Source organism: Plasmodium knowlesi (assembly GCF_000006355.2).
Source record: "Plasmodium knowlesi strain H genome assembly, chromosome: 3".
NCBI classification, from domain to species: Eukaryota; Apicomplexa; class Aconoidasida; order Haemosporida; family Plasmodiidae; genus Plasmodium; species Plasmodium knowlesi.
Window position 1 is genome coordinate 92,713 of NC_011904.2, and position 27,613 is coordinate 120,325.

General features: G+C 41.0%; 5 protein-coding genes across 5 annotated transcripts; 1 reads left to right on the forward strand and 4 right to left on the reverse strand.

Annotated features, from left to right (window-relative positions):
- Positions 1-1,081: 1,081 nt before the first annotated feature.
- On the forward strand, positions 1,082-5,383 carry PKNH_0301900 (SET domain protein, putative; the record flags this gene model as incomplete). Its single annotated transcript, XM_002260962.1, has 2 exons — positions 1,082-1,399; positions 1,571-5,383. 2 exons carry the CDS (start codon positions 1,082-1,084, stop codon positions 5,381-5,383), a joined length of 4,131 nt encoding a protein of 1,376 aa, XP_002260998.1.
- Positions 5,384-6,013: 630 nt separating this feature from the next.
- On the reverse strand, positions 6,014-6,537 carry PKNH_0302000 (conserved Plasmodium protein, unknown function; the record flags this gene model as incomplete). Its single annotated transcript, XM_002260963.1, has 2 exons — positions 6,014-6,208; positions 6,439-6,537. The coding sequence occupies 2 exons, from the start codon at positions 6,535-6,537 to the stop codon at positions 6,014-6,016; spliced, it is 294 nt and encodes a 97-aa protein (XP_002260999.1).
- Positions 6,538-7,689: 1,152 nt separating this feature from the next.
- Positions 7,690-18,339, reverse strand: PKNH_0302100 (AP2 domain transcription factor AP2-SP2, putative; the record flags this gene model as incomplete). Its single annotated transcript, XM_002260964.1, has 2 exons — positions 7,690-8,088; positions 8,239-18,339. The coding sequence occupies 2 exons, from the start codon at positions 18,337-18,339 to the stop codon at positions 7,690-7,692; spliced, it is 10,500 nt and encodes a 3,499-aa protein (XP_002261000.1).
- A 3,331-nt stretch (positions 18,340-21,670) lies between these two features.
- On the reverse strand, positions 21,671-22,408 carry PKNH_0302200 (conserved Plasmodium protein, unknown function; the record flags this gene model as incomplete). Its single annotated transcript, XM_002260965.1, has 2 exons — positions 21,671-21,751; positions 21,980-22,408. The coding sequence occupies 2 exons, from the start codon at positions 22,406-22,408 to the stop codon at positions 21,671-21,673; spliced, it is 510 nt and encodes a 169-aa protein (XP_002261001.1).
- Positions 22,409-23,446: 1,038 nt separating this feature from the next.
- On the reverse strand, positions 23,447-26,859 carry PKNH_0302300 (conserved Plasmodium protein, unknown function; the record flags this gene model as incomplete). The annotated part of the gene is made up of 9 exons (XM_002260966.2): positions 23,447-23,544; positions 23,811-24,062; positions 24,214-24,382; positions 24,531-24,597; positions 24,793-25,885; positions 26,034-26,085; positions 26,300-26,333; positions 26,611-26,666; positions 26,857-26,859. 9 exons carry the CDS (start codon positions 26,857-26,859, stop codon positions 23,447-23,449), a joined length of 1,824 nt encoding a protein of 607 aa, XP_002261002.2.
- Positions 26,860-27,613: the final 754 nt, after the last annotated feature.

Genomic DNA, 27,613 nt, shown 5'->3' on the forward strand with positions numbered 1-27,613 from the left:
GCATACACGAATTCAGGCAGACTTTCAGGTATATGTTATATATGCAATTGCATGAAAAACCAAAAGGGGGGGGTATAATTTTTTGCTCAATGAATGTGATATACCCAATGTGGGGGGGGAAAATACGTATACAAAATTACGCATACAGAAGGATATAATTTTTTTTCTACTTTTTCATTTTTTTAATTTAAGAAAGTTGGTATGTTCGCCGTGAATTTTCACAATTTTGGCACTTCGCCATTTTGCCACTCCTCATTTTGGCGTTTCTGCTTTTATTATAATCCTATTTTTTTTTATAGCTTTCATTTTTCTGCTATTCTGTCCGTGTGTCACTTTTTATTTTGCTATTACGGATAACCAGCTTTACTTCACCCTTTTACTTTTTCTTTTCTTCTCTTCCCCTTTTTTTTTATTTTCTCTTTTTTTCGCCGCCCCGTTTTTTTCATTGTTTATTTTTGAACATTGAACGAGGTCGAAGGGTGTACTTAAATTTCTCGGAAAATTTCTCATATTGATCACCCGCTTTTTGGTGCATATAATTATAAGGGATCCTTCATTTTCGCGTATCCTTTTAGTGCCCACCGTTCGGCGGAATGTAGCAGGCGCGTGTAACACCAGCTCCTTGCCCACTTCTCCTACCTTTTGTAAATTTTTCCGTCACTACTAACGAATTTTTCCTTTTTTTTTTTTTTCTATTTCGCCCCGTTTTGTTGCCCACTTATATTTTTTATATGGATTTGAACTTTCGAACGAAAACGCGTCGCGCATCGAGGCAGCATTTTGACACTAAACGGGAAAGAATCTCTTTTTTTTTTTTTTTTTTTTTTTTTTTTTTTTTTTTTTTTTTTTGTTCTTATTTTGCCTGGGTCTGAAGATCTTTTCAATTTCAACGAATGCAGCAGAGTTACACAGCTTGGGATTTCCCCACTCCTTGGTGAGAAAAGGAAGAGGGGGCCACAAGAATATTACGGGTATAGCACTTCCATGCAGTGCACATGCGCTTGTACATAGGCAGATATATATTTTCCATACCGCCGCAAATTGGGGGCATAATTAGACTTGGCATAAAATCACCAAGAAAATGAAAACGTCAACATCGTACAGCTTTTCGCACGCAAAGGCAAACGCGAGCGAGAATACAAATGATAATTGCAGCGGGGATAAGTGCAGCGCCTCTGAAAATATCTTCACAAATGCAGCCTCCGTAATATGGATCGAAAAGGAGAAATTAGATTCCATTATTCACATCCCCGTGTATTCAGATCTGTCCAAATATGTCTGCGACTTGAACAAACACCCGGTGAAGCAGAAGAAGGAGGAGGAGGCAGAGGGAGGAATGCTCTCCAGGATTTTCCTACTCTTTGATGACAACAGTTGCAACATTGCCCTTGACATATCGGTAGGTGACCAACCTAGCGGGGAAGAGCTGATAAACTTTTAAGTGGAAAACCACTTGGGGAAATATCTTTACCCTGCTCTTCACATTTTGCGTGTAGATGTTACCTCGCACTTTCATCCTTTTTTTTTTTTTTTTTTTTTTTTTTTTTTTTTTTCATCTGCCTTCTGACAGGCTATATACGAGTCGGACAACGGCAAAATCCCTCTTCTGATCTACGAGCGGTACTACTTCTGGAGCCTCCACTTTCTATTCGAAAAATCCAAAATAAAAAGACAGAAGTTAAACATCTACACAGATACAAATGGAAGATGCAGAATAAGCAATATTAACAAATGCGATGACGACGTGTATATGTACACCTCCATTTATAACTGTGCCTATAATCGAAATGACAGTGAGAAGAACGTCGGGGTTACCAGTTACCCTGAGCTCGGCAGAAACAACTACAAAGACGTAAATAAAGAATTGGCCATATGTGACAAGGACTACATCAAATATTTGTACCTTAGTGATCTTAAAAATATTGCCATGATGGAGAGCACGACCAAATCTGGGCATTGTGGTGTCCAAGGTCGTGCTGGGCATGGTGGAACACTTAGTAAAAATTCTGGCGATGCTTTTAAGGGGGGAGCCTCGATAGGGAATCCTCTTTTCGAAAAAGGCCTCTACCCCAACAAGGAAATAAAATGGTATCGCTTGAAGATGAAAATTGAGAGCGTGGAGAAAAAGAACAAAAGCGAAAACAAAAATTTTACCAAAGGTAAAGCATTCCCCATAAGTAGCCACCATTTCAGCTTGAACAACTGCAAAAAAAAAAAATACAATATCACTGGAAACAGAAATGTCGACATGTGCCACAATAGGAACAGAGGCTTCACTTATGAGCAGAAGAATCTGAACAATCCAAGAAATTTTAAAAAAGAACCATGCGATCCCATCTTTAACGCAAATGCCCTCCACAGCATTAGCCACTTCTCCCTTATAGACAACGACACTACCAGGGAAAGCATTAACAATTTAATTAAGATACAGAAGAGGTCGTTTTCTATGCTCAAACAGGAGAATGAGAAAAAATTGTTGGACATCGCAAACGATGAACGGTTACTCTTGTCCTCAAATGGAAAGAGTGAATCCGTCTTCGATGTCCATAAGAGGGAGAGCCTAAGTAGCTACGGAAACCACATTGGAAAGAGGCGTAAAAAGAGCAAATGGTTCTACTACAGAAGCAGTAGCAACGAAACGAACCTCGGCCTCGATGACGGCGATGGAAGCACGTCCAGGGGGAATTCCGTCTGCGCGGTGAATGGTGGAGTCGCCCACATGGACAATAAACGGAAAAGGCAGGAGGGGGATTCTGGTTGTGAATTTGGAGATGGCCACAAAAATGCGGAAGGAAGGGGGCATGACAAGGGGGATATCCAACAGGGCCAAGAGCGGGACAACAGGCAGGATGTCCCCTGCAGAAGTTTCAGCAGCTGCGACTCCGTGTGCACTCCAAGCAGAACACGCAGTGGAAACTCGAAGGGAGTCCATTCCCCCAAGGGAAGGAAGCCCCCCGATGGCTACACGCATGAAGGTGCAGAGGATAGTTTCACCAATTCACGCATACCTGCGGATAGCAGGGCGTATGTGAGAACGATTCACGCAGGGGAATCTGGCACAGAATTCCACAGCTTCGATGTTGAAGAAGATGTGGATGGAATAGAGAGCGCTCCACTAGTAGCGATAGACCCCTCTGAAAAAAAAAGGAACAGAGAAGAAAGAGAAGTAAAACAGAATGAATTGTTCATTGAGGAGATGAAAAAGATGAATTCTGGAGTGCTAACTCAGAACACGAAAGTGTACCAAGAAAATATTGACAAATACAACTCTGAATTTCAGAGTATAATATCGGAGCCATTTGATCAAAAAGAGAGGAGAGAAAAAATAAAAAAGAGAAGGGATCAAAACAGAGAAATACAAATGATGTACTTGAATAAAATTTTAAAAAGCATGGTGAACAAAGAGAAGTCGCATTTGAATTGTCTGTCGAAGAACTTTAAACGAATTGAAGGATTCTACAAACAGAATTACAAAATATATATTATCGAAAGTAAGAGCGACCTAAATTACAAGAAAAACTGTTTTAAGACTGACGTGCACGTGTATGATTTATTCGCCCCATCAGGTGACAACATCAGTAAAGAGGTAAACATATTGGATGAGTTTAAAATGTACCTGCGTAGGTGCAAGGGGGAATATCGCCCTAGGAAGTACCAAACACACATTACCACAGGGGATAGGAAGTCAATGGACGGAGGAAAAAGCGGAGTCGACTTTCAAAGGGAATGTACCTGGACAGAGATGAAGGAGCATTCGAAGGAGAATGGCCCCGATGATAACCACGAGAGGGAAAATGAACAGAAGGATACTCCAATGAAGAACAGTTTAACAAAGATGATTCCAAAGGGAAGAGCAGTTCCAGCAGATGGAGAAGGAGAAGGAGAAGGAGGAAGAGGAGGGGGAGGTGAACTGGCTGAAGCAGGAGCAACGGTGGAATTAACAGTAAAAGTGGAAGAACCTTATAGCGGTTCATCACAAAGGGAAGTCATAAAGACGAATTTGACAAACCAGACCCCACCCGAAGATGGAATCATATTTTATGCCCACAATAAGAATAATACAAGTAACGTAAAAGAAATAAAGGAAGGAGACATTCTTTACATAAAATTTGACAACACATCTGATGATTATGATAAAATTAGGATAGTAAAAAAGGAAGACCTACTTCAAATACTTATTTTCCTAATGAGGAATCAAGAGTGTCTAAAACTGTCAAACATATCTACCTATTCTCCCGACCTGCTCTGGAACCTATCGGTGCATTTCAAAAATAACACATACGACATGGAGTCAAATCTTGAAAAAATGTATAATCATTTTTGTAGGAGATATGAGGTGATCTCTCCTGATGGGGGACTCAGCTCAGATCCCCACCTGGAGTTCGCACCCGTGGTGCAACGAGGGCATGTTCGGCAATTCCATTCGTCGTTTGACCAACCGTCCCATTTACCGTTTCATTCACCTTTCGATTCGCCTTTCGATTCGCGACTGGTTGAACAAGCAGACCGCCAACCGGGTTTCTCACCCGAATGGTCCTCCGAGAATCTCTCCGATTGCTCTTCCGTGACAGTGTCCGAATCTACTGCGAAAGCCACAAAGGGGGCGCGGAAATTCAAAAGCACAAAGGGAGTCAAGCGAGAAAGCCTCAAGGAAATAGAAACCATGAAGCTCAAGGACTATGTATCCTTCCTGGATAAATTTCTACAAAATGTGAATGAAGTTAAGCTAAAGAGACTTAAAAGCATAAAAACAGAATATTATGAAAAGTACGAATTCGACCGGACCATAAATAAGCTAAATAGGCAACAGTTGCTCGATTTATTTGTTGATAAAAAAAACGAAGTGAATACAATTCCTCTTTCTTTTTTAAAAGAGAAAAGTAGAAATATCATATATGAGGAAAACATTAAAATGAATATGTTCGCATGTATCAAAATAATATTTGATGATGTTAAGGGAAGATGCATCTACGCAGCTAGCGATTTGAACAAATTCGACTTTGTCTTTGAATATGTGGGAGAGTTACTCACACATAATGAAGCAATGGAACGGGAACGAAAATATAATAAAAATAATAAAAAAGGATGTTATATGTTCTACTTTAAACATGAAAATAAAAGGTATTGTATTGATGGCACGGAGGAAAATATCGAAGCCGCAATCAATAACAAAGACAAAAAGTACTTCCTGAGATCCTTCGCTAGACTTGTTAATCACTCCAAGAAAAACTCCAACCTCATTCCAAAGGTACTCACCGTTGCCAGCCAACCTCGACTCTTCTTCGTTGCCGCTCGAAACATCAAGGAGGGCGAGGAGCTCCTCATCGACTATGGCGAGCGCGACAGGGAGATCATCAAGAATAATGAGTGGCTCAAGTGCTGAGGAAGGGGTGGGCACAGACCAACCACATATCCACCGGTTACACAGCGACTAAGTAACGACAACCTGAAGTAATCATTCCCTCCACGTGGACAGCCATCATACTTATCTACTTATCTACTTATCTACTTTTTTTTTTTTTTTTTTTTTTTTTTTTTGTTATATACACTTACGTTATCTTCGCCGTATTAGGGTTTCCATTTTTTTTTCAGTTTCAAGGTGGCAAGCAGAGCGGGCCTCATTTGGGGCTTCCTTTTTGCCCGCCGTCACCCTCCCGTTCGAACCCTTTGAGAGGCGCCATTTGAACATTTTTCATTCCTTTGCTTTTTAAAATGCAAATATGGCTTGTTTTCTGTGTTTCTATGTATGGGGGATTCTTCTGCAGAGCCTGTATATACAGCGATACTCCATCATGCGTTTGTTGGCACATCCCGTGTGCCCCACCCCATATATCCTTTTTCCTTTTTTTTCAAATTAACAAACTTAACAGTTTGCTTTGTTCAGATCCCCTACCCCTGGGGGTTGCTACACATCAAATTACACATTTTCGCTCACATGGTCTCCTTGACAAAATGTGTGTTCATAGCCCTCCATGCATGTATTACTATGGAAAAAAAAAAAAAAAAAAAAAATCTACTTCTTCTTCGAATTGTGTTGATTCACGGTAAAGAAGGGGACCCCGCCATTCACTCTACTACTGTTGTGTTGTGAATTATCGCAAAAGTAGCTGTCATATATATTCAGAATGGATTCCTTAATCGGGTAATAATTGTTCTGTATCGTCTCCGCTGCAATCATCATGGAGTCCCGCACGACTGTGCCGCAGAACTGTGGACGGGGGGAAGGGAAAAGCAATCAATAATATGAACATTACCAAGTAATGTAAATAAAATAAAATCGGGGGTGAGTTAAATAAACGGGGAAGAGCGCAACCAGGATGATGTTTCCAATAGGAGGTGGCTGTACGGAGTGATTTTTCTCCCCCATCCATCGACGGAGAGGATCTTCAACGTGAAGTCGACCTCGTACTATGATCACATTTTCCCATGTGGTCTTACCGTCACAGTGTCCGAAAAGTAATTGGGCCCATTTTCCTTCTCCTTCTCCTTTTCCTTTTCCTTTTTCCGCTTTTTTTTCTTTTCCTGTTTTTTATCCATTCTGCGTGTGCGCGTCCTTAGCACAAGTCTCCCCCGTTGGAAGCGTAGTTTTCCGCGTCCTTGGCAACTTTCTTTACAGCTTCGCTTGCCGCTTCACCTGCGTTACTTCATCCGTTCCCCCAGTTCGCCTGCGCTACGGGCATTTCTCTCGCCACGCAGGGGATTACGCAATGCGCTATTCAACTTCAGGGAGAAAAAAATTTGGAAAATTTTCTTTTTTTCTTACACCAACTATACACCCTTATTGGGTAAAAAGAAAAAAAAAAAAAAAAAATATTATGTTTGGTGAAATAAAAACAATAAAATTCGTCTCTGTAAAGAGAACAAATTAAATTAGAATTCCCCCTTTTTTACAAACAAAATTATCCACGTTTGGGGGCCAAGCCATGGGGTACTCCGCAAAAAACGCCAGCGTATTTTCCTTTCACCTTACGCGGGAAAACATACCGGTGGACAGAAATAAAACCGTCCAATTTTTATTTCCAAATGGATGCATAAGTGAAAGGGAAAAGTTTTACACCGCGGTACATGGAAGGAAGAGTAAACCAAGTGCCCTTTGCCAAGTTGTGTCGAACGAGGAGGAAAATGTGCAGAAAATGTGCGGAAAACTTTTGTGTATATTCCATTTGCGAAAATAGGCGAAGGAAAACAAACAAACTGGCGCCACTCCGTGGATCCATCCGTCCATCAATCACTGGGTTAATTCCAAGGTGGCTACACCCGAACAAACTAGACAAAAAAACGAATGGAAGATCCCCCCCCCCCCTACTGCTACGAACGTATGTAGAATATGTATATACATTTCTATTCATGTCTTTATGCCTGTGTCGACGCCATACTTCCGCGTCTAGTAGTGGGGGCCAAGTGAGGAAGCGAACAAAAAAAAAAAATGTGCTACATTATATGTTGCTTTTTTTTATGAACAGGTCAGGTAAAAAAAAAAAAAAAAAAAAAAAAAGGGAATAAAAAATAGCTATTTTTTTTTTCTGCTAAATTTGCCTGACCCCCGTTCATAAAAAAAAAAAAATAATAATAATCATAATCATAATAATAATAACATGGCTTATGGATATACTAACTATAGTGGAACGAAAGGAAGTTCCCTCCACGGGGGGTACCCCCAAAATGATCAGCGCAGTGCACTCCACACCGCTACGCACAGCTTTCCAGATAAAGCAACAGAAGAGAGCGCATAACCATGCAGTGCTCCTCGGAGGGCAGAACACTCGCCGTGACGTTCTTCACCAAGCAAGTCACGAACACATCCCAATACAGCTGAAAAAATTTCATGTCATAAATATTATTAACATATTTTAAATGGTACCTCTCAACCCTTTGGAGAAGGTCCCTATTTTTTTCTATTTCATTTGTAAGGGGGTAACTAGATGCACATTTCTGTGGGTTCATAAAAAAATTGGTTCTATCATTTGTCATTTTTGAAAATTCTGGCACACTTATGTTGCGAAATAAATCCATAATGAGGTACTTCAAAATGAGTTTCTTAAAATGTATGGTTTGGTTGACATCCTTTGTTCTGTTCATGTTCAGGTCCTGCAGGGGGGGTACAAAAAAAAAGGGAGAGGATGGTGGATGGACACCCTATGATTCTATCGCTTGTAGGCACAAATGCACGTATATGCATATATGTCTGTATGCACATTGGCATAAATTATTACCCCGCGCACATTTGCATGCACTTACGTGTAAACTCAAACAAGAGTACTCACAGTAGGGCTCCACAAGGAGGCCCTCCTCTATCTCCCTTCCCTCACAATTCATAGGAATAAGTTCGCTAATCTTCATGCTCCCAAAAATGGATAAACAATATCTGTCCAGAAGGCTATCCACCCCGCTCTCATATGGCACTTCCCCTTCCTCTGCCCTTCCGTGGGAAAACCTCTCGCCATACTCTTTCAATATATGGACATTCTTAAGAATCGTTCCTTTTTTGCTATCGCCCTTGCGGCTGTGCCTACTGCTCCATTCGTTGTGTCTTCCGCCTGGAACTTTTCTTACCGCTCCGTTGATCACCGTGTCGTTTTCTTCCAGTGGTACATCGCCGCACACGTCGAAGTAGTCCCTATTCAGAAAAACCTCTGCTGTTGCCATCATCCGGTCCGCCTCAAGACAGCGCACATCTTCGGTTCTGACCTTTCCCATAACGCCCCTACCTAAATGGCAATTCTTTGCCGTGTTGGAAAGGGCACCACAGAATTTTTTGCCTCGTAGTGCACCTGTCACTACATCCCAACGCTTCACTTCTCTGTCGTTTCTCTTTTTTGTTGAAAGATGCAAAAGGTTTGTACTTGAAATATCTACCTTTTTTAGAACGAATCCATTTTCATCATCCTCTCTGTAGTATCCACTTTTTTCTCTTCCATACAGATTCTCAAATGGACCCACCGTTTGGGATTCTTCCAGTGGGTTCATTTCATGGTCCTTCAACTGTTGGCCTCTTATGCCACTTTGGATGGACCCACCATCTGTCTTGCTAAACGTGAAGGGGCAATCAACATATGGTAACACCCCATTTATTAACAACTTTCCATTGTCATCACAGATGATGTTTTCTCTCCGATCCCCATCAGTGTCTTCTAAAAATACGAATGGATCCGTTCTTTGTTCTTCACGTGAAATGATATTTCCATGACTACCCCCCTGCGTAGTTATCACCATCTCTCCATACGGATCATACGCTTGGGAAGTTAACTCACCCCTTTTATTCTGTAAAAGGGGAAAATTACTTCTCCTTCGCAAATAAAGTTTATTATACTTCTCTTTTTCTTCACCAATTGTAATTGCATCTAACATGGTGATATTCTCCTTGGGTCTTATTTTCCCCTTTGTTGAGGTCCCGGTTCCTTTGAATCCCATCCCAGTTATGGACACTCCCCCCACGTTTCCACATTCCCCTGAAGTACAAAATTCAGCATTCATTTCTTTACTACATTTGTACTTCCCGATGACTTGGCTTCTCCTCCCCTCCATGCCGATCCTGCTAGTGTGGCATTTGAAAATATGAACTCCTATTGGGGATCTATTTGAGTAATTACCCTGTGTATCACCTACCCCATTCTCTGCTCCTTGATTTCCTTCCAAAGTGCTAACTGGTAAGAGGCAGATTTTATCGCCCCCCTCTCCGGTGGCGCCTGTCTCATGAGAACCTCTAAAATTGGCGAACCCACTTCTACTCCCTCTATCCTTATCACTGCGTGTTTGTTTCTGTTCACCCTTCACATCTTCTACATCTAACGAATGAAAAATATGGTTATCCAATTGTGCTGTTATCTGTTCTTTTTTCTTCTTTTTTTTTTCCTCTCTCTTTATAATTTTTACATCTTTGTTTGTTTCCTCTTTGCCTGTCTTCCCCACATTAGCCTTCTCATAAGAGACTTCCTTCCCGTTTACCCGAACCCATTTTTTGCCACAACAATACCTTTCGTTTCTATGTTCCCTTCCATACAATACTGCACTATTCCCACTTACCACTGGTTCTCTATTCTGCTCAACATCTGCCTGAATCATGTTAACCTCCAAGTTCAAAGGTTTATTTTCCGCAAGTCCACTCTCTATTGATTTATTTTCCATATCCACCTCTATATGATCTATATTTGTACTGTCCTGAAAAATCTCATGTAAATTTTTTTTCTCATTTTCATCCAAATTTTTGTCCCTTTCCTTTTTTCCTTCTCCATCAAACCGTCTTGTAAATATGTCTCTGCCAAGGTTTCTTTTCCCAAATGCCCTGCACTTTTCATTTTCCAAAAAGGAGTTATTTACACCAAAGGATGGATTCATGTCATATTCTGAGTATCCATTTCTTCTGTTTGTCACATTTCCGTCATTATCATATTGGAGGTGCGGTTCCTTTCCTAACCCACAGTTTGTCTTTTCCTCAGCCATGAAAGATGAGGTCATCTTCGCCTCCGCGCAATCGCTTTGTATATTCCTACATCCCCAGGTGGTCCTCCTCATTAAATTATGTGTCCCAAACGGATCGACACTTCTCATTTCACAGTAATTTTTTACCAACCCCCTGTTTATATCATTCTGTAAAAAATTCGTTCCACTCATGTTTACTATCCTTTCTACATCCATTTGTCTTTCCCGTTTTTTTTGTATTGCCCATTGGTTTTCGTTCATCCTGGGGGGAGTGTCACATGCACTCTGTGTATGGTTCCCAGTGGATATGTCTCCAATCGGATGATTTTCCCCTCGATATTTGTCCCACCTGTATGGAAATGACCCCTGTGTACTGTTCGCCCGGGGAAAATCCAAAAGCATGTTCTCAGTAACCATGTGTTCAGGGGATGGATTAATCCAAAGGAAAGGATTTCCCACATTCATGGTCCCATCAATACAGATATCTCCTCCATTTTCTACACCGCTTCTTTCTCCACGATGGTCACAAGGAGTTGTAAATTCAACTTCCTCTACGGGGGGAGCCCCAGTGTTAACTAGTGGAGCATTGTTCACACAAGTCACCCCATTAGTCGTTAGGCTAGTAACAGCACTTAGACCACTTCCCCCTATCTTATTCTTCTCTAAATTGTTAATAAAATTCCAATAACCATTCTGTACAATATCCTTCTTAAGTCTCATTTGGTTCGATTTACTCTCCACTACGGGTTCTAAAATTGAGGCTTCTTCTTTATTCTGCAAAAAATTTCTATACTCACCCGTGATTCCATTTATATGGGTTCTATCATTCGTACGGTTCCTCTTCTCCATCTCTAAAACGCATGTCTTGTTTGCATCAATTGGTAAAGCACCATCACCCACCCTGAGGGGTACTAACTCCCCTTGCGTACCTATGACATCATTTCCCCTATCATGCTCTCTATTGTTGACAAAATGCTCCTCCTTCAACACAGAAATCCTGTGGAACCTTTTATGCACTTCGTCATTAGAACCGTTAATTTTTGCTGCTCCATTTCCCAAAGTTGCAGTGGACCCAATAGGAACGCATCCAATCGGAATAGCCCCAATTGAAAGAGAACCCATCCTCTGCATATCCACATTTGCCCTTTCCATACTGTACCAATTCACATCTCCGTTATACAACTGACACTCTTCATTGGGTCCTTCAAGGATACATCTTTCCACGTTCCTCATGTTTACAGAATTCCTTGTTCCCATTGCTTCCTTAATATGCATCACTTGATTGGTCTCCCTATTTGCATTATGTGAGATATAAAAGTTGTCACTTTTTACCTGACCATTCAGGCAATTTTCCTCACTGTAGTCATAATTTTCGAACGGTTCTTGTATCTGATTCATGTTACTAATTCTATTCATGCTTCCTGAGTAATTACAATTTTTGTTCTTCTCAGAATGGTGCACCATGTTGTCAAGCGGGACAATGTCGTTGGTCCCGTTTCCCCTTCTGTTGCCAACCTCTCCCGTGTGATACCTCCTGGTATAACCCTCCACTTCGCTCAGCACTCCGGTATAACTGCGGTTTGCATGTCTATCTGGGATAGGGTAGTACCCCCCGTAGAGGTTATCCCTATAAACTGCACTCACACCATTGGCATTATTTACACTATTTGCAACACTTGCACCGCTACCATTGTAGGGGCAAAGCTTCCTCCCGTTAACACTCGATCCCTTTAACGACTCCGTCATGTGTGACTGCGCCAACACTATTGGAAACAAATTTTCGTTCATCTCAGTCTCGTTCCAATGTTCAGTCTTCCCATCGATATAATCGTTCTGTTTTTCATTTTCGTGGGAGATCGATTCTCCCGTTGGTTTTCTGATTCCAGGGGGATCCCCCTTCTGATCGTTAAAATGAAGGGTAGGTGTGCATTCCGCTGAGTCAATCGGGGAAGGGGGACCTGTATAATCATTCAAGCTCACCGTGTTGTTATTCTTATGTAATGCACCATATGGCAAATGTGTAATTTCCAAATTGTCACTACGATGTATTTTTCTATCTACCACGATTTTCTGCTTCTTCACTGGAGACACGCCATTTTTCTCGCATACATTTTCTCCGTTCATGTAATTCTTATTCTTCTTCAATTTAAGGTTGTTCTTCCTTTTCTGAACCTTCAATCTACTTTTCACTGCTAGCTCTCTCGCAATTAGGAACCCATAACGGTACACAGAAAAACATTCTTTCTTTTTATGTCCATAGGCACACCACCTCTTCTGTCTTATGTCAAAATGAACTCCTTTAATTTTCGGCATTTTCATAATCTCGTTGTAGTAGTACTCATCTTCATCTTGATCATTACAACATTTTTTTTCCAACTCATTTAGTTTATATGTGTACTTTCCTTCTACCATCACTACATCTTTTTTTTTTAACTCCTTTGACGAATTCTCGCTTATATTCTCCCCATATTTCACAACAACTGGATCGGTGACACATTCTGGAGCACTGGGTTCTCCAATGGGAATGCATAAAGGAGTGTTTTGGGGGAGCTGAATCAACTCGCTAGACGGATGTAAGTGTTTACCACTTGTACACTTCCTTTCGTCATACATTATTGCTTTCTTTGGTAAATCCCTTAAGTTACCTGCCCTCTGGATCAAGTTCACACTGTGCGTCCATTTATTGGGATTGCTTACCGAAGAAAGAACTTCTTCATTCGCTTTATTTTTCGTGTCCTCTATTTGTTTGCACTCGCTTCTGTTCTGATTCCCCTCCATGTGTGCAACATCTAATTCGTTTTTTTCTTTTTTCCTTTTAGCACTCTTTTTGCGATTCTTCGATTTCGAAATCTCCTTGGAGATTCCTCCCTGATTGTGTTCGCCCCTACCGGTTCGATGCATCTCCCCCCTCACTCCTTCTCCATACCACTGGCCGTTCGGATTAATGATATCACTTTCTGACAATACAGATATATCCTTACCGCGGATTTGTGAGTCAATAAAACTTTTTCCTTCCTTTCTGTTCGTTTTCCTCACGGAATTCTTTTTTTTCGCTTTATTTTTTCCGCTTACATTTCTCTCTGATGTTTTCCGTTCCTCCATCCCAACGGTGGTGTCTACAACATATGCAGAAATTACTGCATCCACAGAATGATCATATGCCACCTTTCCCGTTTCTCTACTTTCAACACATTCGTTTTTCATTGTTTTTTTTTCCTTTTCCATGGGTTGAATGGTTATCCATCGTTCAGGTGAATTTATGCTCCTTCCAAATGCCTTATCGCTGTCTCCCAAAATGTTTGCTTTTCCCTGTGTGGTCTCCTCACCCGTGTTCCTCATCCTTACCACATCGCCTAACACTCCTCCTGACCCTCCTCCTAACACTCCGCCTGACCCTCCGCCTAACACTCCGCCTAACACTCCGCCTGACCCTCCTCCTTCACTGTGAAGTCTCCGTCCATGATTCCGTTCATAATATACACTTCTGTTTACATTTATCAGTTCACACAAGTGCTCCGAAATGTGCGTTGCTGTGGAAGCCCTAGTTAGATTCCATGTATCACGTTCGCTCCTTTCACCACTTACCCTACTACGCATATGTACGTTCAGGTCATCCTTCTGTTTGTTCTCTTTTGGATTCTCCCCTTCTGTGGTAGCACTAGCCGAATTAATCATTCGTTTGATTCTCATGCCACCAACGGAGCTACCTCCTGAAATGGCACTACCTCTAACTTCTTTACCTTCCAAACTATTCTTTATGCAACTTTGCACTGTCGAATTATCATTAGGGTTCACTCCATTCTCCTCCTCACATGTACTGTTCCATGTACCATCCACAAGTTTATTTGCACTGTTAAAGTGGGGATCCATATTTTGTCTCCTCCCCTCATTCATACTGTAATGGTAAGTGCCACTTCGGATGTGCTGAGGCGACCCAGACTGTAAACATCTAAAAGGGGGGGAGTAAATCTCCCCCCCTTCGTTTTTCATATCCCCACTACTCAAATTGGAACCATCTATATAATTCCCGGTTCGTGTATGTCCCCCCCATTTATGCGAAATTCCTGCATCTGTGATTGTCTGTAAGTTTCTCCCGTAGTTGGCACTGAAAAACGGGTTCACCTGGTTCAGCTGATTCGCCTGGTTCAACTGGTTCAACTGGTTCAACTGGTTCCCCTGGTTCAGCTGATTCGCCTGGTTCAACTGGTTCGCCTGCTTCGCCTGGTTCAACGAATTTTTATACTTATGCCCAATTTGACCCTTCCATAAAACCTCTCTACTAATCCCACGATTCAGATGGGCTACCTCACTTGGCACTCCACTTACAAACGATGACATAGCCATATTGTGTCCCCTCTGCATCGATTCGAAGTTATTAACCATGTAACTGTAGTTGCTTGTTTTCCCATGTCCCATGTCCCATCTGTTGATTTGTGGTTCTGCGATTATTATTCCATTCTGGTCGTACAAATTGATTGAACCGTATGACCCCATCGCGTATTCGTGTCTATTGGGGATCTGCCCATCTGTAGTCGTATGGTTTTCCTGATGGTACCTGTGCCCACTGTCTCCTATGCATCCACTCAAACCACCCACCACCTGATTACCCATGAATGGAGGAAACCCTTGCGAGATAGTCGAATGGGGCGAATTTTCAATGCTATTCAAATTGTCTCCGTGCTGACATGCTAAAATATTCTGCACGTTTTTTATATCATGTCTTGTAATCCTTGCATGTCTTCCTCCCGGAAAACCTCCTCCCCCTGATGTTCCAGTTGGATTATTCTCCCCATATGAACTTCCTCTACATGTATTTATCCTTTTATTCACGAATGCTAGTTTCGACGTTGCATCCAAATTTTTGGGTTCAGTTGTCCCATCTGCATGATCTTGATTCGCTACTATTCCTCCGTTTTCTACAGCCAGAAAGATAGGCCTGCTACTTATCCGGTTCCTCTTACGGGGGTTATGTATCCCCACCTTTGTGTCTTTCCTTCTATTAGTAGTGCGCATTTCTATCATTTGGTTACCCATCTGCGTGCACTCCGAATTTTTTACCGCTGTGGCATCCTTCTTGTGCCTATTTTTTTTTCCACTTTGAGGGGGGTTCGCTCCGTAGTTCATAATCTCACCTTTTTCTACTCCTAGATTAATCACTCCTGATTTGTCCACTTCAGTGATGACCACCCCTTTATGTTTCCCCTCTCCGCTACCCACTGTCTGACTACTGGCGGCGAATTTCGAGTTCCTAAATTCCAGTGCCAGCTGACGCGCCTTATAGAACCCGTACTTACAAACAGGGAAATGCTTCTGAATCTGTTTGTTGTTCTCGTTCTTCCAATAGGCAATCCACCTGATCTGGTTATGGTCGAATGTTAGTCCCTGGATTTTTATCATCTGTTTAGCTAGCACGCGGTAGTACTTTCTCTCGTTTAGTGGAATGCCAGTTCGCTTTTTCTTCTTATTACAATCGCTCAAATGTGTCAAGTTATCTTGGCACACATCTACTCTGTCCTTGTGTAAATCTAGAAGGGCACTATTCATCTCCTTTTCAAATGAGCTGTAGTCACCATTCCGGTTGGCCGCAATTTCCTCGTGGCCATTCCGATATGTACCCATAGGAATATTTTCACTCCTTTCATAATTATCCATAGTATATTTATCCCCTTCAGACCATTTCCCATCTACCATGTGAATCCCTTTTCGTTCTCCAAAGCGGGTTCTACTGGTCCTGAAACCTACCCCATGCACATCAGCGGTGTAGCCTAGACTTACGAACGTTCTAGGAATTGCCCCTACCATTTGTTTGTCTGTGCTATATTTACTTTTGTTTAATGGTTCTTGTGAAGTTAACCCATTTTCGCATCCCCCGTATGGGTTGATCTCTTTGCCCTTCGACTTGTCATCTAACTCGTTGGACATATCTAGACTTACTTTGCACAATTCAGGTGAGCGGTCTTCCTTTTTTCCTTCCCCTTCAAGAGATATTTTTTCCTCATCGTCATGTGCTCCTATACGTATGGCGATACCCATCTCGGTTCCCCTCTCCTGTGAGCTCTCCCTTAATGGAGGTGAACCTAATGGAGGTGAACCTAATCGAGCCCCATCCATTCGCCTTACTGTGTGTTCTGCACATGAAAAACGTTCTTCATTGCAATCTTCCAAATGGGTATCCCTTTCATTTTCTACACCTTTGTAACTAACTCCTTCATTTTCTCCTCCTCCCTCCGCAGATGCCTCAATATGGCCTGGTGATATAATTTCTATACCCGCATCACATGGAAAGGGATTAACCCTTTCGTGACTCACTCCTCCGTTTGGACCTTCCGTTAAATCTCCTTCACTTATATTTGTTTTATCCCCCTTTCCTGAAGAGTACCCTCCAAAGTTTTCCTCCCCATCTTTTTTCATTTCTCCATTCCCTATTCCCAATTGGTTATCAATCTCCTTGACTTTATTAGACAATTTGGGATTCTCCACATTCGGCGTTTTTACTATCAACTTCTCCTTTATCTCCTCAACGGTGGATAGAAACATATTCTTGCATTTCACATGAAGACACTTCTCCAACATACTCTCATTTTCGTTGCCACCATGGAGTACATCCCCAGTTTGATCCTCTTCAGAAGTTAATTCACCTGTCTTTTCTTCCACATGTGGATTTTTTTTCAAATGGGCAATGTCCTCCATGAGAGGGTAGCTATTCCGAAGACGATCTTCTCCATTCGGAGGGGTTTCCCTTGTGTTCAGAATGTTCACCCACTGGGAATCATCTCCAGTAAAGAGATTTCCTCGTCTGTATCCTTCACCCAGGTGATCATCACTAACAAGGTTCTTCATCAAATTGGAGTTCCTTAAATAATTCTCTTCATTCATATTACGTTTCTCTCCATTTTCGAAGTAACTACCTGACCTATTCATGCAATTATTCCTTCTTACCTCATTTAAACTTTCCTGTATTATAGGATTAGTTCTACTCTCCTCTTCCTTTCCATGGGGAGAGCTACCTCCCCCTTGCACCAAGTCACACACATTCTTCTTATCCTCATAACCGTTCTCCTTTACACTTCTCCATCTAGATACCTCTTCTACGCTCACTACGGTACACTCCTTTTGTTCTTCCTTATCCGTCTTGTCATCTGTTCCTATATCCGGGATGCTTATTGTTTGTCGAAGTTGCGTGCCCTCTTTAGGCACTCCTCTGTTGCAGAAAATATGATTACTTCCAGACACTTCACTATTACACCATGTGTCCAAATTAGTAGAAACGTTATTCACATATTGCTCTCGTTTCATCGTAATGTATGCACCGTCCATACTGCTTCTCCCTTTGTCACTGCTACTATCCATTCTAATATTTCCCCTAGATGTACTTCCGTGGTGGGGGCTTTCTTCCTCTTTGATTTTCTCCACAGGGGGTGGATCTATTGGCTTGATATTACCGCTACACTGCTCCTGTGGAATCGGTGCATTTATGTGTTCACCTGAACAAGTCCCATGCAAGAGGCTCATTTGGCTCATTTCAGAGCTTTCCTTTTCGTTTTCCTTTCCCTTTCCCTTTCCCTTTTCCTCATCGTGTAAGTCACTTTTCCTAGACAACAAAATCTCCTCCCCGCTCCCAAGAAGGTTACCTTGCTCAGGGCTCATACTTTTGTCAAACTGCTTTTTCATATCTGATGCTCCACAGTTGTACTCCGTTCTGCTGTCCTCATTCAGCTTAAAATAAGTCCCTCTTATTTCCCCCCATGGGTTCACTTCCTTTTCTTTATGCTTCAAGTCAAGGTTAGACGGAAAATTAATTTTTACGTGATCTTCCACATAGCCCTTATCAACATTGGAGGGGTTCATTTTGTGCATCTCCTCATTTCTTGGAGTGACTTCATCACATCGTACATCTCGTGGGTACGCCTTTCTGTCCATGTTAACCGGCTCACTGCACAAACCTTCCTAGCCCACTGAAGATGTAAATTATATACACATATATATATATATATATATATATATATTTTTTCCTCTCCTCAAGGAATCTTCTCTTCTATGTACGAAGGTGGAAAGTACCTTCCTCCTTCTTCATTCTATAACGACACGGTGGGCGTCAAATATACACCCTATGATAACCCGAAAAATGTACTCCGACAAAAATTCATACAGAATGGGTGGGCGCCTCGCCTTACTGTTCAAATAGGGAGGAGATTTCCCCAGACAAATTAGACAGAGACAAACTCTTTCGATAAATATGCAAAGAAAATGTCCCGAAAAGAGACACTACAAATGGGGATGAAATAAAAACTGTACATCGATGACAACTCTGTGGAGGTAGCATACCCCCTTCTGATCCAACCAAATGGGTGAAGAAGCGCCCTCACTTAAGAGAAATACGCGCAACAGCCAACACATATGCTCAGACTGTACGAAAAAAAAAAAAAATTAAACAAACGAAAAAACGAACAAACAAAGCAAGTTATACGATTAAAACAAACATGTAATAATAAGGCGTTATGATGAGAGTAATCAGAAAAGTTACACGCACATTTTGGCTACCATGCCTTTTCTCTTTGTAAACAACTGATCCGGAATATTTTCAAAATTGAATAATACGAGGAGCTATTCCGAAGTTGTACATTCAGTTCATAGCTAACCCGGTGTTGTAATTAACCATATAGTGGGTCTTTTTTTTTTTTTTTTTTTTTTTCTCAATGAAGTCTCTAACTTAGATGCACAACTCGCAGATAACTCTAACTACGATAGTAAAAAGGAAAAAAAAAAAAAAAAAAAAATTAGGCTTACCATGAAATGTCGTATTTAGGAAAAGGGCCCAAAATCGCAAATCGGGGGAGGAAAAAAAAAAAGACAACCTTTTCAAAAGTCAATGTTCCATGATGTAGTGATAAGGAGAAAAACAAAAAAAAAATTATATAACGCTATGCACCGGGAGTGAAGTAATCATGATTCACTCTCCCTGTGGAAGCCATTTTTTTTTTACAACACGTATATGCAGACGCGCGTAAAACATTGTAGGAGAAAAAAAATTAAACTCACAATAATTCGGGGTGATAAATAAACTCCTACACAAAAAAAAAAAAATTACAAACTGCGGGAAATAACAAAAAAAAAAAAAAAAAGAGATCTTAACGAACATCTAAATATGTGAACAAACATTAGCTCTGCAGGTGTTTCTTCGCGATGAGACGCTTGGATTCTGCACAACAAGATTCGTTCTGCATGTCGCAACAGGGTCGATGGGCTCTCAGTTCTTCCCTTCCAAGGGCCCAGAAAAAAGAAAAAAGTAACGTAAAAAACACAAAATGTTAACAAAAATATATGAAAAAAAACGCCACGATAAAAAAAAAAAAAAATAGAAATGACAAAAGGGTTACCAACAAATAATCATTGTAACGCACAAATGGAATAAAACAAATTAGCCTAATATGGACTCAACCTGGCTGTTGCACAAATCACCCTTATAGGTACATATAACAATTCTGTGCTACTATCCCAATGGGGCTTTGTCTGCACTACATGGGGAAGGGGTGCACATACTGGCATAGTCACACACACATACACACCCATTAGTGCAGAGACCCATGTACGATAGTAACCTTGTCAGCTTTTTCACAAAAACACACTCAAGCCCTTGGGCAAAAGATCAAATAGAAAAATGAAGAAATAGGTGATAGATTATTCTCCCTCAAAAAAAACACTTTTTTTATAAAATCCAAAAATTTCTATTGCGAAAAAGACAAGGCTGATTATATATGCATACAGAAATTTACAGACAAAAAATAAAAAAAAAAAAAAAAAAAAAAAAAAAAAAAAAAAACTAATTAAACGTACCAGAAAAAAGCTTGACAGGGGAACGCTTCTCTCGTTTTCAATTCTTAAGGAATATCCCTCTTTGCTCATATAGTCTAAGATAAATATGAACAGAACAAGATCCACAAAGTTGTCTCGCAGACAAATTTTGAAGCACCCTTTCCCTAAGACTTCCAAGGTGAGTGCAAGGTTGAGCCCTCCTCAAAAAAATAAAATAAAATAAATAAAATAAAAGTATATTATGCAACGGGTGCATTGCTCTTATTTTGCACAAACGACAAATAAAAAAAAATATATATATTATCCAAGAGATGCTCTTTTTTTTTTTTTTTTTTTAGAGGGGGAAGTAATACAACAAGGTAGTGTTATAGCCACGTAGGCAGAGCAGTGCTAAGGTGTAACAAGGCACGAGGTTAATCAACATGGCCAATAGCTTCCGTCATAAGAACGCCTTCTTACATAAGACCACTAGTGCGTGAAGGGGCATTTGTGTATCTCCGCAACGTTCAGTAAAACGTCTAATGCCTTGTGCGGTTGGGAAGAAGAAAAAGGGAAATGCAAATATAAAATCAGTGCAGGTTGTTCCTTATGCGTGCACGCTCATTTCCCCACGGCTGCTTTATATATATATATATATATATATATATATATATATATATATATATACTTTTTGCAGACTTCAAAAATGAGCACTGCACCCATGGCGCAGAGGAAGACTACAAAAAAGTTCGGGAGGGAGTAGGGCGATAAGGTCGTGAGGTACAATTTGCCAATTTGAAAGAAGAAAAAAAAAAAAAAAAAAAAAAAAAAAAAACTACTGTTTGCTACATATGCGTCTTAGCCATTTTCTCGCAACTTTCCACTTAAGGAGTAAAAGAAAAATATATTTGCACAATTTAAGTTGGTGCATGGGGGAAGGTTGTCATCCATTTGGTTGAATGGATAGGAACAATATGAGAAAGTAGAAGAGATTGACTAGGTGGAAAAGATGAATTCCATAGTGAACCTTTACAACTCCTTCGCTTAGTTGATCTGTAGGTCACTATTCATCCCCCCCTGCCACCCATCGTGTGGGGTGATGTTCCACCATTTCCACGGTCCTGCATGGCAAACTAAGGGAGGGGAACCTCAGAAAGGGTACTTGAACACGGGTTAACATAAAACGTAATCTCAGTCTTACCCATATGGCCATCTACAGGGCAACACCACTAAAAGGAAGTATCGTCACCTTGTCGGTTGTGCACACATAGTATGCCAAACTTTGCAGAATTATTCGAACTTATAAAAAAATAAGTATCTCCTTTTTGGGATCCCCAGGGGGGGATAATGCGTTACAGCGAAAGGGTCCATTAAAAAAAAAAAAAAAAAAAAAAAAAATGACAAAATGGTACAAATGATACAAAATGATGAAATGACAAAATAAACAAGTGCTAATGCCCTACCCTCTGAAGAAGCTCCGAATGAAATCGGCCTGCTCCTGCGTTCCGGCTTGTCTCTCCTTATCTGCAATTTTCATCACCTGTGAACGGATTGAAAAAAATAAATAAATAAATACGGAAAAAATAATCATATATATGTCGTGCAGGAGGCTGCCCACTGTTGACCCATCTAGGGGGGGAAATCTCTCTAAACGTTGTCCGTTCTTCGCTCACACACATAAAAAGGAACATGCACCCACACATAAACAAATATATACCCACGTGTAATTCATCACGCAGAGAAATTATATCCCCCCTCCAAGCCACACCTGCACAATGTAAACAAACTGGTTGTAATCCACGAGCGGCTGAAACAGCACCGGCGATATGATCCCCTTCCTCCTTAAGTGCAACCCCTTGGAACCCAACCCATACAGAACGTTCAAATGGAATGAAAGCTTGTTGTCAACTCTCCGTTTGTATAGTTCATCAATTATTCCTAACTTGGTCCATTTGGTATGCAAGATCTTGGAACTTAACAAAAAGTTCAGAACAGAATTTATTTTTGCTCTCGGTGGGGCCACTGATGATGAGGGAGATGGCATCGATGCTGACGACGGGGATGGAGATCCGATGGATATCCTTACGAATGCCTTTTTCAGAGATTCTTCATTGAAGAGGGAATTCCCCTCAGTCCCACGGGAATAACTCCCCCCCGTGGTGCCCATTCGTCTCATAATTCCGCATCCTCTAAACATTGTATATAATATTTCTCTTTAATCAAATGGGAGGGGGGAGGGGGAATTCCCTTCCACTGTCATCAATCATGGGTGCATAGATGACCAGATCTTACATCGCTGAAAAAGGGGAGGAAAGCAAAACCCTTCAACAACGTTACACGGGCATTACTATGTGGCCTAAGCAAATGGCGATGATTAATCATTCGATTTGAAAAAAAAAAAAAAAAAAAAAAAACAACACTCTTTTTAGCCAAATTACCCATGCTCCTTATAGCGTTTTTTCAAAGTTGCGCGACCTTTACTGCACTGTTTCTTTATGCTGATTCCCTGGAGCCTCGATTGGCTTACCCCATTTTTGGATGTATCCACCTACGGTATACCCAGAATTGCGCACTTTAGAAAAGGTTTCAAAAAATGGCTTTAAAATGAAGTCACAAAAAAGGGAAAGAGTTTTGATAAATCAAAGGTGGGACACGCAACAAAATGCATGAGGAGCAGCGCGACACACACACACATGGAACACACATGGAACACACATGCGGAACACCCGTGAAGAACACCCGTGAGGAACACCCGTGAAGAACACCCGTGAGGAACACCCGTGAGGAACACCCGTGGGGGAGGGTCCAGCGCCGTGCACTTGCGCTCGGCACATTTACGAAGAAAGTCTTAAAATTGGAAAAAAAAAAAAAAAAAAAAAAAAAAAAAAAAAAATTTAAATTAGATCAACCTTCTGTGGAAATACCCAGAAGGGGGCCAACGAACCGACCAATCGACCCACTTCGGATGCACATGTACAGAAACACATATGCATATGCTAGCTCGTCCGCGTACCCCACTTATTCCCCACTCCGGCGCTACTATCCCAACGCAGAACCGAAGCCACAAAACGTTTTTTTTTTTTTTTTTTTTTTTTTTTACAACAAAAAATAATCAAGGGGGTAAAACACAAGTTGCCCATATGCCTGCATACGTGCAAACGTGGGTAGGATGCAAATACAGATATACATTCTGCCCGTACACAGGAACAAGGAGGTTCACCCCACGATGGCCTCTTCATCCGTCCGTGATGTTTTTTATATGCTTGACAAATTCATCCCTAGAGGTGCTGCTCATGAAGGTTACAATGTACTGGTTCAGTTTCTTCTCGTCGCCTGGGGGAGGGATGTGTGCGTAATATGCGTGTGGTCAATGTAGAAGAAATAGATATAAATGGAGTGCATTCAGCTGTCCAAAATACATATAAATGCACATGTGTAATATATGTATGTAATATATATATGTAATATATGTATGTAATATATGTATGTAATATATGTATGTAATATATATATATGTGGTCACACACGCTGTGTACAGTGGCGGAAGTGCGCCGACGGGGCCACGACCCACATCGACAAACACTTTGCAACCCCCTTACATATGTCTCGTCCACTAAACAAAGCAGAGGTACTCTTGGATGGAATTATTTTGAACCCCTCAAATATGTCTGTATTTAAAAAGAGTCTTCCGCTCCCTTTTTGAAAACAAAGAATTCGGTATTTTTTATTTTCTACATTTTTCATGATCTGAATTTTCACAGGCAAATATCCTGACCAGTCATATTTTTCATTCTTCTTTATGAACTTGCTTATCTTAATGCTGCTTTCGGAGTAGACTACTTCTTCATTCTCTGCCAAAGGGGAAAAAAAAAAAAAAAAAAAAAAAAAAAAAAAAAAAAGCATGAAATAATACGTAGGCGAAATATATATGATACCTAAAATCAGTATCATTTAACCCTACATATGATTATAAAATTTTGGTACTGTTAAAGCGTGACTCACCAAAGGGATCCTCTGTTTCCGAAATCTTCACTTCCTTCTTTTCCTCCATGACGCTCTTATTTTTGTTCAGTCTCTGCCTCAACTTCTCAATGTCGATATTTACGTTTCCAAAAATGCTCAGCTTTCCCACGTGCTCGCTGAAAAGCTTGTTAGGCGAATTATTATCATTCTGCGAAGGAAGGAAGGTACCAAGTGTGTTAAGTGTATGTATGGTATGCATGTGAGGTGTAAGAGCGTAAACAAAACAACCAAACGGGTCTACATTCGAGGGGGCTCCTCCGCCCTCATACACACATGCAATTGGTTCTTCTCATTACCATGGACGCAAACAAGCGGTCGTTCTTCTTAATATCACTGCTTTCGCTCGCCGCACTTTCGTTGTCGCTATAAAGAGGGGGAGGTAAGTTAAAATGCGCATTGGTGAAATGAACAAAATTGCCTGATGTGTTTATGCATAAATGTGTACATGCTTGCATGTATACATAGACACACATGAACACATGCAGTGTCCTTTTTTTTTTTTTTTTTTTTTTTTTTCTTTGCTCTCCTCTCTATGATAGCGGCCTCTCTCTAGGTAACCTCTTTTGATTTTTGTTCAAGCTACTCTTGTTCGTCTCGTTCTCCCCTAGGTCCTCTTCATCTGTTGCATTCTCTCCATCAGCACTTCCTTTCTCTTCATCGTCACTGCCCTTTCGGGGAGTTGCATCCTCCTCATCAAACTTCTCCTTGCTCGCTTCGTCCTCCTTTTCGTTTGTGCCCACTTCTTCTTCCTCATCTGCTTCTTCGTCATCATCCTCCATATTGTCATCCTCCATATTGTCATCCTCCACATTGTCATCCTCCACATTGTCATCCTCCAAATTGTCATCCTCCTGATTGTTCTCGTTCTTATCGCTGTCTTTATGGTCGTCATGGCTTGCCTCCCCACTCGCGTCTGCATCATCTGGGTTATCCTCCTGGTCTCCTTCTTTGGCCCCTTCAATGTTTGCCACTTTGGGCGATTCCTCCTCCTTATTTTTTCCCTCTTCATCCGTGTCTCCTTCTTCTGGCCCATTCACCTCCTCATTGGAAACTTCGCCCGACACATGGTCTGACACTTCATTTGACACTTCATTTGACACTTCGTCTGACTCATCGTCTGACACATCGTCTGACACATCGTCTAGGAGTTCTCCCTTCGATTCTTCTTCTTCTTCATTATCATCACTGTCATCATCACTAACATCTTCGTCGCTACTATCATCATTGTCATCGCCCTGATTACCATCGTCGTTGTCATCATCTACTTCTGCCAGTTTCACGACAACCTCTCTTAGTTCGTCATTTTTGTCCTTACCCATATGTTTCTTCTTCTTTCTATTCCCCTTCTCTACTTTCTTCCTCTCCTTCTGAATCGTTTTTTTGGTCTCCTCAGCGAACTTATTTTTGGCACTTTTTTTTTTCTCCTTCTTTTTGGCTCTGCACATTTGGGATTCCACTGTGCACGGAGTTTCCTCTCGAAGGTTATTATCCACTTCAACGTTACTTTCTAATCCAATGTTGTCCTTCTCCCCCTGTCCTTGTTCCACCATTGCATCATCCTCACCGTAGAGTTCATTTGAGAAGCACTCACTTGGTTCTCCCTCTACCTTATCGGAACTTTCATTTTCGCCTAACTCAACTTTGGATTTACCTGCGACGGGGAGGGAGAAGTACTCATATGAAATGCAAGAACAAAGAAACAGCCCCCACATCCGAGGGCATACACACACTTCCCCCCACTTATGTAACCGTTTTTTTTTTTTTTTTTTTTTTTTTTTTTTCTCATCATTGGTGCTTACCTAGATCATCTACGTTATTAACGTCGGAAGCACCAACATCCGTTTTAGCGATCTGAAAAGGGGGGAAGTAAAAAAATAAAAAATAAAATAAAATAAATAAATAAATAAAGATGAAGAACCCAACATAAGCAAGTGAGAAGAACTACTTTCCGTTTTGCATTCATTGGTTTCAGCCAAGGGAAAATGGCCTCCTTTCTAGACATGTCCCGCACTTCATTAGTTATTATATTTTGTCCATTCTTCTTCTTTTTTTAATTCGTTATTACTTTCGTTGGAGAAATGACTTTATCGATACTTCGCCTACGAGAGGAATGTCAGAAGGGGTGTGGAGTTGGACAGGCGTTTTCACCGTAGGAATGGAGCAACAGATCAGTTGCGTGAATATGCAATGGCCACCATAGAAGTGTGCACATACTGCTCTGCGTACTTTTGCTATACAATGTAGAAATATGTTTGAGAAGCAGATTTTTCAATGAGACATTCGATAAAAAGAACTCCCTCTTTGGAGGGTCTTTCCCTTTTTATTATGATATTTTATTATGATATTCTATTATTATTTTTTTTCTCTCTCCCCTACTTCTTGGAATTCTTCGTTTCCGAATTGCCTTCCTTCGCCTCGGGGGTATTTATTTCCTGCAAAAGGAAAAGGAAGACAAGTTTCACGGTGTCAATCATTTTGGCATGTGTGCAGTGTCTCTCATGTTGTTTTTCGGCACAAGTTGCCTTCATCTTGGATGCCCATTTGTCCCATTCTCCATTTAGGCACATCGTTGCTAAATCACCCCGCTGTTACTCCGTTACGCGCCTTCTCCACTTGCCTTACCATCGTGCTCACGCTTATCGTCAGGAACCGTCAACCTCCCTTTGCGGCGTTGACGTTATTATGACCGTTTATAAAATCGGTAGATTAGCGCCAACGCAGACTGCAAAGATGCATTCGCGAGAACAAGGCGCTTCGCTCACACGAAGGTGGGCATACGTATGTCAGCAAATCAACTCGTCTGAAGGTAAGCCCGTTAACAGGTCAACACCCATGTACGTATGCGCGCATGTGTTCGTGTTAATGTGCTACGCATGTACCACTATGGATGCCAAAATGGTCTCCTCCGGGGAAGTAGGAGAAAAGAAAAATGGCTTTCTCCTTTTCAATGTTAGTGGCCTCTATCTCAGGGGGAGGGGTAGCTCCTTCGTTCATTCTCCCTGTTCGCTAGCTCTCCTTGTTGCCTCGTTGATATGCGCCTTAAAAAACGTGCCGCGCCTAAATTCCTTCCAGCGTACTATAAACAAATGGAAAGGGGGAGAAATAAAGTTCCTTTTTTTTCTTTTGGGGATTACCCTAAGGTACATACCAAATATAAGTACCTACGTGCATATCTTTATTTATACACCCTTGTACACGTATATTATATTATGCTTCATTTTTTTTTTTTTTTTTTTTTTTTTTTTTTCCTTTTACCTTTCAGTCCGCCCCCAAAGGAGGAAAAAAATATGTACGTGCATAAATTTACCATTGCAACTACGTATTTTTTTTTTTTTTTTTTTTTTTTTTTTTTCTTTTCCTTTTAATTTTTCCAAAGATG